Source organism: Anomaloglossus baeobatrachus, chromosome 12 (genome assembly GCF_048569485.1).
Source record: "Anomaloglossus baeobatrachus isolate aAnoBae1 chromosome 12, aAnoBae1.hap1, whole genome shotgun sequence".
Taxonomy (NCBI): Eukaryota; Metazoa; Chordata; class Amphibia; order Anura; family Aromobatidae; genus Anomaloglossus; species Anomaloglossus baeobatrachus.
The window spans coordinates 93,432,700-93,448,493 of NC_134364.1; the positions used below are offsets into that span (position 1 = coordinate 93,432,700).

The following is a 15,794-nucleotide window of genomic DNA, read 5'->3' on the forward strand; positions in this document are numbered from 1 at the left end:
AAATGTAAAAACTTTGCAACAGATCAATGTAACAAAAATCTATGTAAACTGATCAACACTACTAATAAAATATGTGGTTTTCGAAGTTTAACACAAAATGACACTTTTGATGAGTACTGCAGTCTCATAAAAAATATAACATTTTACCAAAGATTTCTTGATCCTTGACTGAATCCATCTTGCACTCCGCACGCTTCATGTTTCCAGTGCCAAGAGGAAGCAAAACAGTCACAGTATCACTGGGCCACTTCAGTGCTTCACTGTGGGAATCACTCTGCCTCCACAATGGTTTTTGGTAGCTATCACAGAGCTCCTGACGTGCTTCACCGTGGATGTCTTCAAGCCACTGCAGTGTTTCACTGTAGGCATCAAAAAGCCATCACCATGCTTCACTGTAGGCATCAATAAGCTACTAATCAAAGAAAATTTTTAGGGTCAGCTCACCTCTAGATAATTAAAATCATTGCGTCTTATGTGTTTCAAGCCAAACAAGGGCTCTTACTGATAGCAAGCATGCTATGAGTAAGAGCCCTTGTTTGGCTTGAAACGAGTAAGACTCAATGATTTTAATTATTTGTACTTTTCTCCACCAATAAAATCAATAATGTTTTTATCAAGTCCGTAAATTTCGTGGAATTGGGATACTATATCTTCAAGTGCTGAATGAAACATTTTTTTCTTGCTTCATCAATAGGCTACTGCCATGCTTTACTGTAGGCATCACTGAGTCAATGCCATGCTCCGCTGTAAACATCACTAAGCCACCACCATTCTTCACTATAGGCATCACTGAGCCACTGCCATGCTTCATTAAAGTCATCACCATGTCATTGCTATGCTTCTCTATATGCATCACCAAGTCACTGCCATGCTTCACTGTACATATCACCAAGCCCCTGCTATGCTATGCTTCACTGTAGATGTAGCACCCAGGGATATGGGGTACTCGGTTCCGGGCATTGTCTCTCTTGGGGATGTCATGGTGGTGGCTGTTACCCGGTTCCATGCCCTGGGCCCTTTTTGTAATGGGGATATTTACATGGGATTGTTGAATAAAGTTTATATGTGACACCAATGGCGGTGTTGCGGCTAAGTGTAGGGCACCGCCACTGCAGAATATCTCTACCGGAGCTGGTAGTATCAGCAGCTAGTATGGTAGTCCCTCCGCAAGTAGGGTTTTGCCCCAGCGGGTGTATGGTGCAGTGGGCGTTGGAAGAAGGGAGTCCAAACAGGTGTTCAGTGCAACTGGTTTACTCACTTGTTATGTTAACTGGTTGCCCGAGGTCGGCTGGTTTCACCTCCAGGTCCCCTTCGACCCAGTGCAAGTCAGGTTCTGTAGTACCTTCCTCCCCTGCACTTGTCTCTGGTAAGTAAAATATAGAAGGAATTCAGCTAAAACTTTTTGAGCAACCTCATTGCCAATCTTCCACACCCATCTCCAAACAGACCGAGATCATAGTTTAAGAATGTGGTTGAAAAAGCAAATGAATAAGCAGACATATAGAACTGTATGTAATAGAAATGTTAATACTTTATTTTTTTATTAATGAACAAAATGCAAAGTGAATGAACTAAAGAGAAATCTAAATTGCAATAATATTTGGTGACCTCTCTTTGCCTTCATCCATTTTTCTAAGTGGACTTGTTTTGAAGGAACTTGGCAAGAACTAACCACAGATCTTATGTTAATGTCGACTTGTGCAAATCCTTCTATCTATTCAAGTACATTGTTTTCTCGGACAAGCTAGATATTAAGATCAGACTTCTTTGTGGCCTGATGACTTACAGGACTCATTGTTTTTAATGATATTGGCTGTATGTTTGGGGTTGTTGACCTACGGCAAAATAAATTAGACCTACTGCAAAATAAATTAGAGCCAATCAGATGCCTCCCGATTAGTATCTCATGAAGGATACAGTCATGGCCAAAAGTGTTGACACCCTTGAAATTGTTCCAGAAAATTATGTATTTCTCCAAGAAAATTATTGCAATTACACATTTTTATACACATGTTTATTTCCTTTGCGCGTATTGGAACAACTCAAATAAAATGAAAGAGAAAAAGAGCAAATTGGACATAACTTCCCACAATATACCCAAAATGAGTCAGACAAAATTGTTGCCACCTTTCCAAAATTGTTGTTCAACAACTTTGTTTCTAGCATGGGATGCTCATTCAAACTAACCTGTGACAAGTAACAGGTTTGGGCAATATGAAAATCATACCTGAAGCTAGATAAAAAGGGGAGACGTTGACTAAATCGTTACATTGTGAATCTGTGTATGTTGCACTAAACATGAATAACAGAAAGAGAAGAAAATAATTATCTGAGGACTTGAGAACTAAAATTGTTGAAAAATACCAACAACTTCAAGGTTAAAGTCCATCTCCAAAGATATTGATGTTCCTTTGTCCACTGTGTGTAACATAACCAAGAACTTTACAGCCCATGACACTGTAGAAAATCTCCCTGGAAGTGGACGGCAGAGAAAAAATTATGAAAAGTTGTAACACAGGATTGTCTAAAAAGGTAAATAAGCCGCTCCAATCAAGTTCTAAAGAAATTCAAGCAGTACTGCAGGCTCAGGGGGCATAAGTGTCAGCGTGAACTATCTGTCCACATCTGAATGACCCACTGCTGACACAAAGAATAAATAAGCTATACTGACATTTGCCAAAATGTATGTGATTAAGCCAGAATACTTCTGGGAAAGCATTTTGTGGACAGAGAAGAACAAGATCATTCTTTTTGGTAAAGCACATCATTCTACGTTTTACTGAAAATGAAATGAGGCCTACAAAACGTACACAGGACCTACAGTCACATATGGTGGAGTCTCAAAGATATTTTGGGGTTGTTTTGCTGCCTCTGGCATTGGGTTCCTTGACTATGTGCAAGGCATCATGAAATCTGAAGATTACCAAAGATTTTGGTTGACAATGTAGTGCCCAGTGTCAGAAAGCTGGGTTTCCTTCTTAGCTTATGGGTCTACCAGCAGGACAATGACCTCAATCATAATTCGTACTTGTATGTAACGGTGTAACTGCTGATATTCTGCCATAACTGCCAGACCCTTGGCTCAGTCCTAATGTTACGGGGGGCTGTCTGATAATAACCTAAAGGAGTATCAGACAGTCAGGGTCCACCGTGCAAAGACTCTGCTGCAGACTATGGCAGAGTGCAATACCTCTGTTAACTCACAGAAGGATATAATAAGTAAGTAAAGCAATTCCTCCCTTACTTGGAGGGTGTGTGGAATGATCTCTGTTAATAATCACAGAGACAAAGGCAATGTGTGCGAAATGGCACCTACCTAGGTCCGCTCTTCTAGTGGTGCAAAAGAGACGAACAGCAGCGTAAACCGCACAAAGCTCCTACCTGCGTTCGCTCCACTAGTGTGCGAGGACACGAACCACTAGATATGGCACCTGCCTAGGTCCACTCTTCTAGTGGTGCAAAAGAGACGAACAGCAGCGTAAGCCGCACAAAGCTCCTACCTCTGTTCGCTCCCCTAGTGTGCGAGGATACGAACAACTGCTAGTCGCAGTAAAAGGAACGTTACCCTAGTGGCAACGTCCACCTATGAGTCGAACCACAAGGCCCAGCCAGACCATGTGCCTCAGGCACCTGCCTATGTCCGCTCCCCTAAGAGGTAAGGATACGGACAGCAGCCGAAGCTGTAAGGTATAAGAACGCTACCCTGCCGGTAGCGCTCACCTAGCATAGACAGAGAAATGCCTAGAGGAACGCGCACAGAGCGTCTACTCTTATGCATGAACCAAGAGGACTGAGCGCCATGCGGCGTGTGTCAGGGTCTTATATAGACTCTGTGCCTCATTCAAGATGGAGGACACCAGAGCCAATCCGCTGCCAGAACGACAGGAGTGACATCATGCTGGCCTATCACCGAGCAAGGCATCACAAGCACATGACCAGCGACCAATCGGCATAGAAGGTGTCAGAGACATGTGACCTCGTGTCAGCGATGATGTCACGCGCACATGTGCAATGGCTCCAAGATAGGACTTAGTCTCCGGCGCTCGCACATGTGCAGTAGCAAGAAATCTGGACTTAGTCTCCGGTGCTCGCACATGTGCAGTAGCAAGAAATCTGGACTTAGTCTCCAGCGCTCGCACATGTGCAGTAGCAAGAAATCTGGACTTAGTCTCCAGTGCTCGCACATGTGCAGTAGCAAGAAATCTGGACTTAGTCTCCAGTGCTCGCAGCAACCGTAACAAGGAGTCTCAATCCATTGAAGGCCTCAAGAGTAACCAGAAATTAATCATTAAACCAGCAGATAAAGGGGGTGCCATTGTGGTGATGGATAAAAGCTACTATATATCTGAGATACAGGGCCAGCTTGATGATCATACTACATACCAGCCTATCTCGCGGGATCCAACACCTAGGATTAGGGAACTCGTCAGTAACATGATCACAGAACATGTACCTTGGGACCTTAGATAAAAAACTGTCTGAATTTTTGGTGAAAGAGTCCCCCATCACACCAGTATTTTATACATTACCCAAAATTCATAAAAATTTGAATCGACCACCTGGGCGCCCCATTGTGGCTTACACAGATTCCATTTTATCACCCTTGGCCATCACACTTGAGAGAATTCTGAACCCTTTTGTACCATCTATAAGATCATACATCAAGGATACTAATGATTTTCTGCATTTTCTTAGGACAACTAACAACATTTCTGGTGATGATATTTTGGTTACTCTTGATGTGACAAGTCTCTATACGAGCATAAATCATGTACAAGGCATTGAGGCTGTGGATTCTTTCCTGGAGCGGCAAGACACACTATCCACCCATCAAAGAAAGTTGGTTATTGACCTCTTATCGATAGTATTACATAACAACTTTTTTCTTTTTCAAGATCAATTTTACTTGCAAATTCAAGGGACTGCGATGGGATCAAATGTAGCGCCCCCATACGCCAACATTTTTATGGCGCATTTTGAGGACACCTTCTTCTATCCTCATCGTATGTTCTCGTCACATGTTATCACATGGTGGAGATACATAGACGATATTTTCATGATATGGCATGGGGATTCCTCTAGTCTTAACACATTTTACTCTGACCTTAATAGCTGTCTGCCCAATTTGAGTTTCACTTTACACTCAGATTTACAAAAAATCAATTTTCTCGATGTACTCATCTTGAAGTCCCCTAGTGGAGTTATTTCTACTGATATATATACTAAGTCCACAGATAGGAATAGTTTGCTGCACTTTACTAGTGCCCATCCTAGTCACATCAAGCGGGCACTTCCGGCATCTCAGATTAAACGAGTTGAACGCATAGTGTCGGATCCTGATTTAAGAGAAAGACGCATGGCAGAGATGAGTGATAAGTTCTTTGCTAGGGGTTACCCCCAGCGAATTGCCACACCAGAACCTGTCACTAGACTGTCCGGTGCACAATCGGGTCCCAGAGTACCTTTTGTAGCCACTTATCATCCCTTTCAGGCGCAAGTGAGGGGTTCCATTCTTAAACATTGGTCACTTTTAGGCCAAGCCTATCCTAATATTCCGGAATTCATCAATAGACCCCTTTTCTGCAACAAGCGCCCCAAAAATTTGAGGGATACGTTAGTACGGGCGGACATTGGTTCTCCAAAGAAACAAAAAAGACAGATGACATTACAGACAGCCCGCACCGGGAATTATCCGTGTTTACACTGCATCCAATGTTCCAACATCCCAAAGGGTAGCACCTTCACTCATCCCCGGACGGGGCGTATCTTTCATATCAAAGACTTTTTTACATGTGATTCATCGTTCGTGGTCTATCTGATCAAATGTCCTTGCGGTCTCGGATATGTTGGGGAGACGACCCAACATATCCGAGACCGTATAAGTAAGCATAAATCGACAATTAGGTGTAAGCAAACACTCCTACCCATTCCTGCTCACTTTGTACAAGCTGGTCACACTGTAGCGCAGTTACGGTACCAGGTTTTGGAACAAGTACTTTCACCCAGAAGGGGGGGTAACAGAATACAGAGGCTGAAGGAGCGCGAAGCTTATTGGATATATACGTTACAGACATTAGAGCCTTTAGGTTTGAATCGTGAATATGAGATTTTTTATTAAAATTCTTCCTTCTCTCGTATCATGCATAACTTTCATCTAGACTGTAATTTTCCATATATCCTTCACTTATCTGATCCCTTCATTCTTTGATCTACTCTCTATATTATCTTTCTCTGATTTCTGTTTATATTGTGCTCCTTTATACTATTTTCTTTATGCGTCTCACACAGGCTCTTATTTATCATTACATGTTTCTTTTATCTTTCAGGCGCTGTAATTAATTCATCCATGATTTCGTCACGGCACTGTATCCCTGTCGGCAACATCCACCATCTCCTGGACGTCAGTGTACCTGCGCGTGCGCGGTCTCGGCCGGATCACCGGCCGGTCTGCGCTCGCGCCCGGCCCACTCCTTCCATCACTTGCACATCGTGACCGCTGCTTACGCATGCGCTGATCGGCCTGCTGGCCCTTCTGCGCATGCGTGATTCATGCGCTCCACGATAGCGGTTCACCACTCTGCTTCCTGATCACATGTTCGGCTCGTCATCGATCACGCACACAGACCGGCTGTGGCCGCTGTTGGCGCATGCGCAGATTGATCCTTGTGGTCTCTCTGCGCCTGGGCCTCTTGCGTACCACGGTCCGGTCCTGGCTTTCACCGAGAGGTGACTCCCCTTTAGCAATTATGCACCTCTTAAATAGGTCTTACTTCCTGCTGCCATGTGCACCACAGGATTCACACCGGTACTCACACAGGAGTTTCTCCACCACCAGGTATAGATTGCTCTCTTTCTGTCATACTGGCTAGGATCTGTTTTTTCAACCTGCTCTTTGCTTTATTCTCTCAGGAACTTATCTCGTTCTTCTAATCATATTATCTCCTGCTTCAGGATTGTCTGGTCACACTTCCTAATAGGATTAAGGTTTGTTATCCACTATAACATGTTTTTCTAGTGATAATAGTCCAGGTTGCATAGACTTACATTTCCATACTTTTTTGTGCATCCACAGACTAAAAACATTAGATGTTTTGCACCTTTGGGCACTGTCCCGATCTCTAGAGAAAGAAAGAAATCTTTTTTGTTCAGTATTCTCATTAAGCGGTAGGTGCACTCCCTTTGCTATATGCTTTCTCTATCTTACAAGGACAGTACTAGTAGATGCAACCTATGCTCAGGTATTTAGATCACACTAAAGGCCCCGTCACACTAAGCAACATCGCTAGCAACATCGCTGCTAACGAACAACTTTTGTGACGTTGCTAGCGATGTTGGTGTGTGTGACATCCAGCAACAACCTGGCCCCTGCTGTGAGGTCGTTGGTTGTTGCTGAATGTCCTGGGCCATTTTTTAGTTGTTGCTGTCCTGCTGTGAAGCACAGATCGCTGTGTGTGACAGCGAAACAGCAACAACTAAATGTGCAGGCAGCAGGAGCCGGCTTTTGCAGAGGCTGGTAACCAATGTAAACATCGGGTAACCAAGAAGCCCTGTCCTTGGTTACCCGATATTTACCTTCGATACCAGCCTCTCTCACTGCCTGTGCTGCCGGCTCCTGCTCTGTGCACATGTAGCTAGCTGCAGGACACATCGGGTTAATTAACCTGATGTGTCCTGCAGCTAGGAGAGCAAGGAGCCAGCGTTAAGCATTGTGCGCTGCTCCCTGCTCTGTGCACATTTAGCTGCAGCATACATCGGGTAATTAACCTGATGTGTGCTGTAAGTAGGAGAGCAGGGAGCCAGCGCTAAGCATTGTGCGCTGCTCCCTGCTCTGTGCACATTTAGCTGCAGCATACATCGGGTAATTAACCCCATGTGTGCTGTAAGTAGGAGAGCAGGGAGCCAGCGCTAAGCATTGTGCGCTGCTCCCTGCTCTGTGCACATTTAGCTGCAGCATACATCGGGTAATTAACCCCATGTGTGCTGTAAGTAGGAGAGCAGGGAGCCAGCGCTAAGCATTGTGCACTGCTCCCTGCTCTGTGCACATTTAGCTGCAGCATACATCGGGTAATTAACCCCATGTGTGCTGTAAGTAGGAGAGCAGGGAGCCAGCGCTAAGCATTGTGCGCTGCTCCCTGTTCTGTGCACATTTAGCTGCAGCATACATCGGGTAATTAACCCGATGTGTGCTGTACTAGGAGAGCAGGGAGCAGCGCACAGTGTGCGCTGCTCCCTGCTCTCTGCACGTGTAGCTCCGTGCAGTGGTAACCAAGGTAAATATCGGGTTGGTTACCGATATTTACCTTAGTTACCAAGCGCAGCATCTTCCACGCGGCGCTGGGGGCTGGGACACTGGTTGCTGGTGAGCTCACCAGCAACTCGTGTAGCGACTCTCCAGCGATCCCTGCTAGGTCAGGTTGCTGGTGGGATCGCTGGAGCGTCGCAGTGTGACATCTCACCAGCAACCTCCTAGCAACTTACCAGCGATCCCTATCGTTGTTGGGATCGCTGGTAAGTTGCTTAGTGTGACGGTACCTTAAGTCTATACTTTTGATATTGACAATGGTATAAGCACCTGTTAGACTGGCAGTCCTGTGTTCACTTCATATCCTTTGATTAGATAGGTATACATCTATAGTAGTCACATCTAGTATCTTATACCAGCATGATAGAAACCCATTATTGATTACAATTTACAAACCTTTTTTTCATAGTACCACATAAGCTGACCCCTGGTATTACCTATATATTACCGGTGTGTAATCTACTGCATCTTTTGATGTTTACAAAGGTATTTATATTTGATTTCTTTTGTAGAATGCAGTGTTTGTCTTCCTTTTCTCTTTCTTTCCTATTTTCATTACCTCCACTCATCTTTTGTCATGCTTTCTTTCCTCTGGGTCTGCCTCCCTCTCCTCGTTTCCTATGTTCTGTTCTGTTACATGCTTTCCCTCTTTTCCGTTCCCTCCTTACTTGTTTCTATACATTCCGCGACTGATTTTTCCACAATCCCCTCTCTGACCTTTTCTTTTTCTTCTTCTGCTCCCTTTGGCTTCATATTTTCCACGTTTCCCATACTTTCTATTTTACTCATACCCCTCACTCAATTCAAATATCATTTGTTTCGGACTCTTACCTTTACTGTGTGCCCGAGTTATCTTCTGACCTTATTCACTATAGACATCACCAAGTCACTGCCATGCTTTACTTATGATATCATCAAGCCCCACGATGCTTCCCTGTAGGCATGAGCAATACACTGCAATACTTCACTATAGACATCACCAAGCCACCACCATGATTCTCTATAGGCTTCCCCGAGCCTTTGCCATTCTTCACTTTAGGCATAATTAATCCACTGCCATGCTTCACTATAGACATCACTAAGCCACCACCATGCTTCACCATAAGCATTACCAAATCACTGCCATGCTGTATTGTAGGCATCAACAATCCACCACTATGCTTTACTATAGACATCACCAATCCCCCTCCTGCTTCACTGGAGCCATCAACAATCCACTGCTATGGTTCACTGTAGGTTTCACCAAGCCACTGCCATTCTCACTGTAGGCATGGCCTGGCCACCACTATTCATCACTGTAGTCATCGCTGATATATTCCCCATGCTTCACTGTAAGCATCACAGAGCTACTATCAGGTTTCGCTGTATGCATCACTGAGCCACCAATATGCTTTAGTGTGGTCAGGGCGCTATTTTTAACATATGCTTCATTGTTTCTCCACCAGACATGCTGCTGATCCACAGGGCCAAAAGAGTTCCACTTATGTTTCATTGCTGCAAAGAACAGAATCCTAGACCTTCTATAACTTAAATGTACTTATGGGGAAACAGAGGTGTACACCTAGGAATTCAGGTATGGAGACTTTCAGAGATTAGCATACTCCTTAAAGCTGGGTTCACACTAAGCGACAGCGACAACGACGTCGCTGTTACGTCACCATTTTCGGTGACGTAACAGCGACCTTGTAAGTCGCTGTTATGATCACTGCTTAGCTGTCAAACACAGCAGAAGCAGCGATCATAACGTCGCTGTGCTACATGTGCAGAGAGCAGGGAGCCGCGCTTAGCGCTGGCTCCTTGCTCTCCTAGGTACAGTACACATCGGGTTAATTAACCCGATGTGTGCTGCAGCTACATGTCACAGTGCAGAGAGCAGGGAGCCGCGCACACTGCTTAGCGCTGGCTCCTTGCTCTCCTTGCTACAGTATACATCGGGTTAATTACCTGATGTGTACTGCAGCCACATGTGCACAGAGCAGGAGCCGGCACTGGCAGCAAGAGCGGAGGCTGGTAATGAAGGTAAATATCGGGTAACCAGGGAAAGGTCTTCCCTTGGTTACCCGATGTTTACGCTGGTTACAGCTTACCGCAGGTGCCAGACGCCGGCTCCTGCTCCCTGCTCGCTTCATTTCGTCGCTCTCTCGCTGTCACACACAGCGATGTGTGTGTCACAGCGGGAGAGTGATGACCAAAAAATGAAGCTGGACATTCAGCAACGACCGGCGACCTCACAGCAGGGGCCAGGTCGTTGCTGGATGTCACACACAGCGACAGCGACGGGACGTCGCTGCAACGTCACAGAAAATGGTGACGTAGCAGCGACGTCGTTATCGTTGTCGCTGTGTGTGACACCAGCTTAAGCCACATTCACACGTTCTGTATTTGGTCAGTAGGCAGGACAGTGGGGAACGCTGGTGGCAAGGTTACATGTAAATTGAAAGCTGGTCACCACTCACCTGTAAGATTTTTAAAGATAATAGCCAATGCCCTTGTGTCCCAATCCTTAGTATCTAGTTACTGCACCAAACCTTACTGCCATTTTCATTATTTCAACCTCTCTCTGATATCGAATATACATTTACATTCTATTTCAAATGCTGGTGTATCTAATGGGTTGATAATGTGAGCTCATATATATATGTTTGCCTGGAAATTTTCATAGTTTGATTATCCCTTTAATCCAGATTGTCACACCATACAAAATAGTTAATAAATAACATTTACCTCATGTCTGCTTTACCTCAACGTCATTTGTAAAATTTTCTTTTATTATATTAGACAAAACAATCACTGATCTCAGGGAGACCAGCCAGAGAAAACACTGTCAGCAGCCAACAAGGGCGCTCAACACAGTGAAATCCTAGGTGCATTGCCCCTTGGGAAATATGCAAATCAAAAAGTCCGTGGAGCCTCTGTTAGGAGTCTTGACACAGAAACTTGCCGGCTATCCCTCCGGGAAGGACCTAGCCAAGGAGTGGCTCTTTTTAGGAGACCACTATAACCACCATATTAAGTGGCCCTTTTAGTGAATATCCAACTTTTTGACAAGTATAAAGATATGACAACGGAAATACCAAGACCAGGTATCCATCCACAGACAGCTGTTTCGGGGTATTGCCCCTCATCAGTGTGGAGTAGGATTTTGGCCAGGTGGGAGCAATGCCTAGTAGACCAACAAGACAAAACAATCACTGATCTCGGGGAGACCAGCCAGAGAAAACAGTGCCGGAAGCCAACGAGGGCGCTCAACACAGTGAAATCCTAGGTGCATTGCCCCCTGGGTTTCTGTGTCAAGACTCCTAACAGAGGCTCCACGGACTTTTTTGATTTGCATATTTCCCAAAGGGCAATGCACCTAGGATTTCACTGTGTTGAGCGCCCTCGTTGGCTGCTGGCAGTGTTTTCTCTGGCTGGTCTCCCCGAGATAAGTGATTGTTTTGTCTTGTTGGTCTACTAGACATTGCTCCCACCTGGCCAGAATCCTACTCCACAGTGATGAGGGGCAATACCCCGAAACTGAACCTGAACCCAATCGACATGGTTTGGGGTAAGCTGGACCACAGAGTGAAGGCAAAGGGGCCAACAAGTGCTAAGCATCTCTGGGAACTCCTTCAAGACTGTTGGAAAACCATTTCCGGTGACTACCTCTTGAAGCTCATCAAAAGAATGCCAAGAGTGTGCGAAGCAGTAATCAAAACAAAAGGTGGCTACTTTGAAGAACCTAGAATATAAGACATATTTTCAGTTGTTTCACACTTTTTTGTTAAGTATTTCATTCCACATGTGTTAATTCATAGTTTTGATCCCTTCAATGTGAATCTACAATTTTCAGAGTCATGAAAATAAAGAAAACTCTTTGAATGAGAAGGTGTGTCCAAACTTTTAGTATGTACTGTAGATCAAACTGCTGTGATATGAGGCTCCTTGAGCAAAGTCTTAACCTTAGGTAGTAGCATCATCTTTGCTAATAGATAGTTAGGAAATATATGGAGAATTGCTCCAAGGGTCATAAAAAAGTCAATTCTCATCTCTGTTTTTTAACATTACAATTCTAATGGAGCCCAATAAAAGTTCTCTCCACCCATTAGCAAAAGGTGATGGATCCAATTAGGACTGAGTGTGATTCCCTTCTTTATTCTTTGGCAAAATATGACACTTTATTGATGGCCCATTTTGAATTTTCCTATGGGACCATTAAGATTTAATATTTTTGCTTACATGCTTTAGTAATGATTTCTTAACATCCTTGTTTCTGATGCTGTAGATCATGGGATTGAACATGGGAGTGACCACCGTATAGAGAACAGATAAAACATTGTTCGTCTCTGGAGAGAAAGCAGATCGAGGCTGAAAATACACAATCATAATGGTACCGTAATAGAGGGTGACTACAGTGAGGTGGGAGGCGCATGTCGAGAAAGCTTTCTGTCTTCCTTGTGAGGAGCGAAACTTCAAAACGGTGGAAATTATGTGGACATATGAAACTACGGTCAAAAAGAAGGCACACATAGCGATGATCCCAGCTGCCACATACATTGCAACCTCATTGAGCCAAGGATCTTTGCAGGATAGTCTTAAGAAAGGAGGCACTTCACAAAAGAAGTGGTTGACATAAATACTACATAAAGGTAGTTGAAAGAGAAGTGTCACATGTATGATGGCATTTATTACACCTATATTCCATGACACAAGAGCTAAGCAAAAATACACCTTCTTGCTCATGATAGTGTTATAATGTAATGGTCTACAGATGGCTGCAAACCTATCATAAGCCATCACTGAAAGTAAAATACATTCTGTTGCTCCAAGAACCAATGAGAAGAACATCTGAAAACCACAATCCAGAAGGAAAATACTTCTGTCTTTGGATAAAGTATTTTTTAGGAGTACTGGAACTATGGTGGAGGAGAAACAGATGTCAATGAAAGAGAGATTACTCAAGAAGAAGTACATGGGGGTGTGTAAGGTTGGGTTACACCTCACCACGATAATTAGTAAAAGGTTTCCTGAAAGTATAATTATATACATCACTAAAAATACAATGAAACAGATCATCTGAATGTAAGGTATGGTAGATATGCCAAGTAGTATGAATGAGTTTGGTCTTGTTAGATTAAACATCTTCATATATGATGGCCTGTATCTGAAAGAAAGTGAAGAATACATTTGTGGAAAAAGTTGACTTTGAAAACAGCTGTCATAACTTGCGTAGATATATTCAACAAATAAAACTGTGTCTATTACACTGTGTTGACCCATGATGTCTATAAGAAATAAGAGCAACAGTTACTAAGCAACTGGATTAGGTTTTTTATTTTAATTTTTTTTAAATCAGAAAAAATAGAAATAGCCAGCTCGTTAATGCAGATGTAGTCTGTAAAGATCTTCTCAAGCACCTGGAGGTCCATACATGGAAGGGCGAAAGCGCACCACACAATATAGAAACAGGAAGGAGGAAATCCAGTGGAGGACAATCATCAAGGAGTAGGTATAAAATAACTTTTATTCCACATATTCTAAAATCCAGAACAGTATGAACACTGGCGGTAAGAGCAGTTGTTAGAGCTAAGCCCCAGGGAAAAATGATGATGGTCGTAGTGTAGTGAAAGTGGGTGATGCAGAGGTGCGGGAAGAATTCAAACAACACAGGAACTGTGGTTCAACTTGTTCTTTACTCACTGTTTCTGTGGTACTGTGACGTCCTGGACTAGTCAGGTCGTCTCAGGTAGTCACACACACACAACCCCCCCGACTAGGTGACAGCAGCCAACCTAGAAACCCTTGTCACCACCCTCCAGGTTTGATGTCCACACAGGGGTACGGAGCCAGGCGGTTGGCCCCGCCCACCGAGGAGTTCACAGGCCTGGAGGCGGGAAAACAGAGACCACAAGTGGTAGTGCAGAGTAGAGAGAAGTCAAGTTCAAGGGTAGACCTGTGTCCAGGCCTGCCAACAAGCTACCCCGGTGGCTGGGTCGGAGTCCAGTCACCTTTGGCAAGGAGGCAGACAGTGGTGGCCGCCTGCAGGAGCTGGGATTACAGCTGGTGGAACCGTAGGGACCAGGGTCGGGCGGTGGCCCGCCGGTACCGAACCGGGGAACCGACTGGAAACCGGAGCACCAGGAGGGGTACTCAGACCCAATACAAAGCCCTGAACCGACAGGGCCGAGTCAAATCAACTGATTGCGGACTGGACTTTAGGACCTTTCCCACACAAGACCCGTTAGAAGACAACAGCCCAACCATACAGGGTAAAGCCACCTCCAAGGCATAGAGACTCAAAGGGCCAGTGTCTGCGGGCAAACGGGCTCCTACGGCATATACAAGTTGGGGAACGGACTACCGTTGCTTAGGCATAGGGGTCAGAACATTCTTACAAAGCGGTGCAGGAGAAAGGCGTAAACCACCAACCTATTACGGGAGAAGCTGCAGCCGGCTGCGGGCCCCATTCATCACCCTGTTTGGTTTACCAGAGACTCCGGTGTATTGTGTCATAGTGAGTACACCAGTGCCTTTGGGCCGCGCACCGCGCTGCACAGCATCAGCACCCAGCACGCACCCGCTCCCATGCCTCGTCACCTCCCTTGGGCCCCCGGGACCATCATCCCCCTACCCACAGACGGGTTAACACCAAGCTGCGCAACACCATCCCCGGGAGGCCTAGTTAACGGCAGCGGTGGTGTCCATCTATTCACCACAACGGGTGGGTGGCATCACGAACTTACATCCCAAACCAAACCACCGCAGCCCCGGCCATGGAACCACCCCGTCAAGTCCCTGCGTGTAGCGCCAACTCCCTTGCAGAGCGACGTGACCCCCAGGTTCGTGAGAGGCTCGAGCCACCACCCACCGTACGAGCATGGATCCGAGCGGCTCGGTGGTCGCAGCCGAGCCCGTGGGGCGGTACAGTACCGCCACCCATCTGGTGCTGGTCTCTGCCAATCTGGGTCTCAGGTGATCCTGTGTTCCTTTGATTCTGGTGCCGATGTTGTGACCTGGTGGGTTCTTCCTCCATGCACCCTTCTGTAATTTCTGGATCCCTGTGGCCTAAAGCGTTTTGAGGTCCCCTCCTGGTCTCACAGTCCTTTCCTGAATGGCAGGCAGCTTGAACCTTTCAATGGGTTGGACCTCTGTCCAAGCTCCCAGGTTCCCTCATTGCTACTGTGCCCCAGACTCTAAAGTCGGTGACGATTGTTGATGATCCTCTCACCAGGCAGATTTAACAGGTGAGCCTAAAGTGTATTCCCATACTAGGTCTTTGCACCCCGCCTGTGCTCGGTCCTGTGAGTACTAACACTATACGCTTCCCGATGATCGCACTCCTTTTTACCCACCGATGTCATTCCTCGTGTTTCTCACTGGACCTGAATCTCCTCACACCCTCCCTGACTGACTTTCAAATGTCCCTATCAACTGTTAACTGTTAAGACTTGCCCTTCCCCCTTCCGGATTTCTGATTAGCGGGATTGGATAAGTCCCGACCATTAGGTGGCCA

General features: G+C 45.3%; 1 protein-coding gene across 1 annotated transcript; it reads right to left on the reverse strand.

Moving 5' to 3' along the window:
- Window positions 1–12,496: 12,496 nt before the first annotated feature.
- LOC142257578 (olfactory receptor OR9H1-like) lies at window positions 12,497–13,468 on the reverse strand. Its single transcript, XM_075329718.1, has one exon. It carries the CDS (start codon window positions 13,466–13,468, stop codon window positions 12,497–12,499), a length of 972 nt encoding a protein of 323 aa, XP_075185833.1.
- Window positions 13,469–15,794: the final 2,326 nt, after the last annotated feature.

Excerpts from the sequence above, each read along its gene's own strand:
- LOC142257578 (XM_075329718.1), bottom strand. The coding sequence starts at position 13,468 with ATGTATTCTTCACTTTCTTTCAGATACAGGCCATCATATATGAAGATG.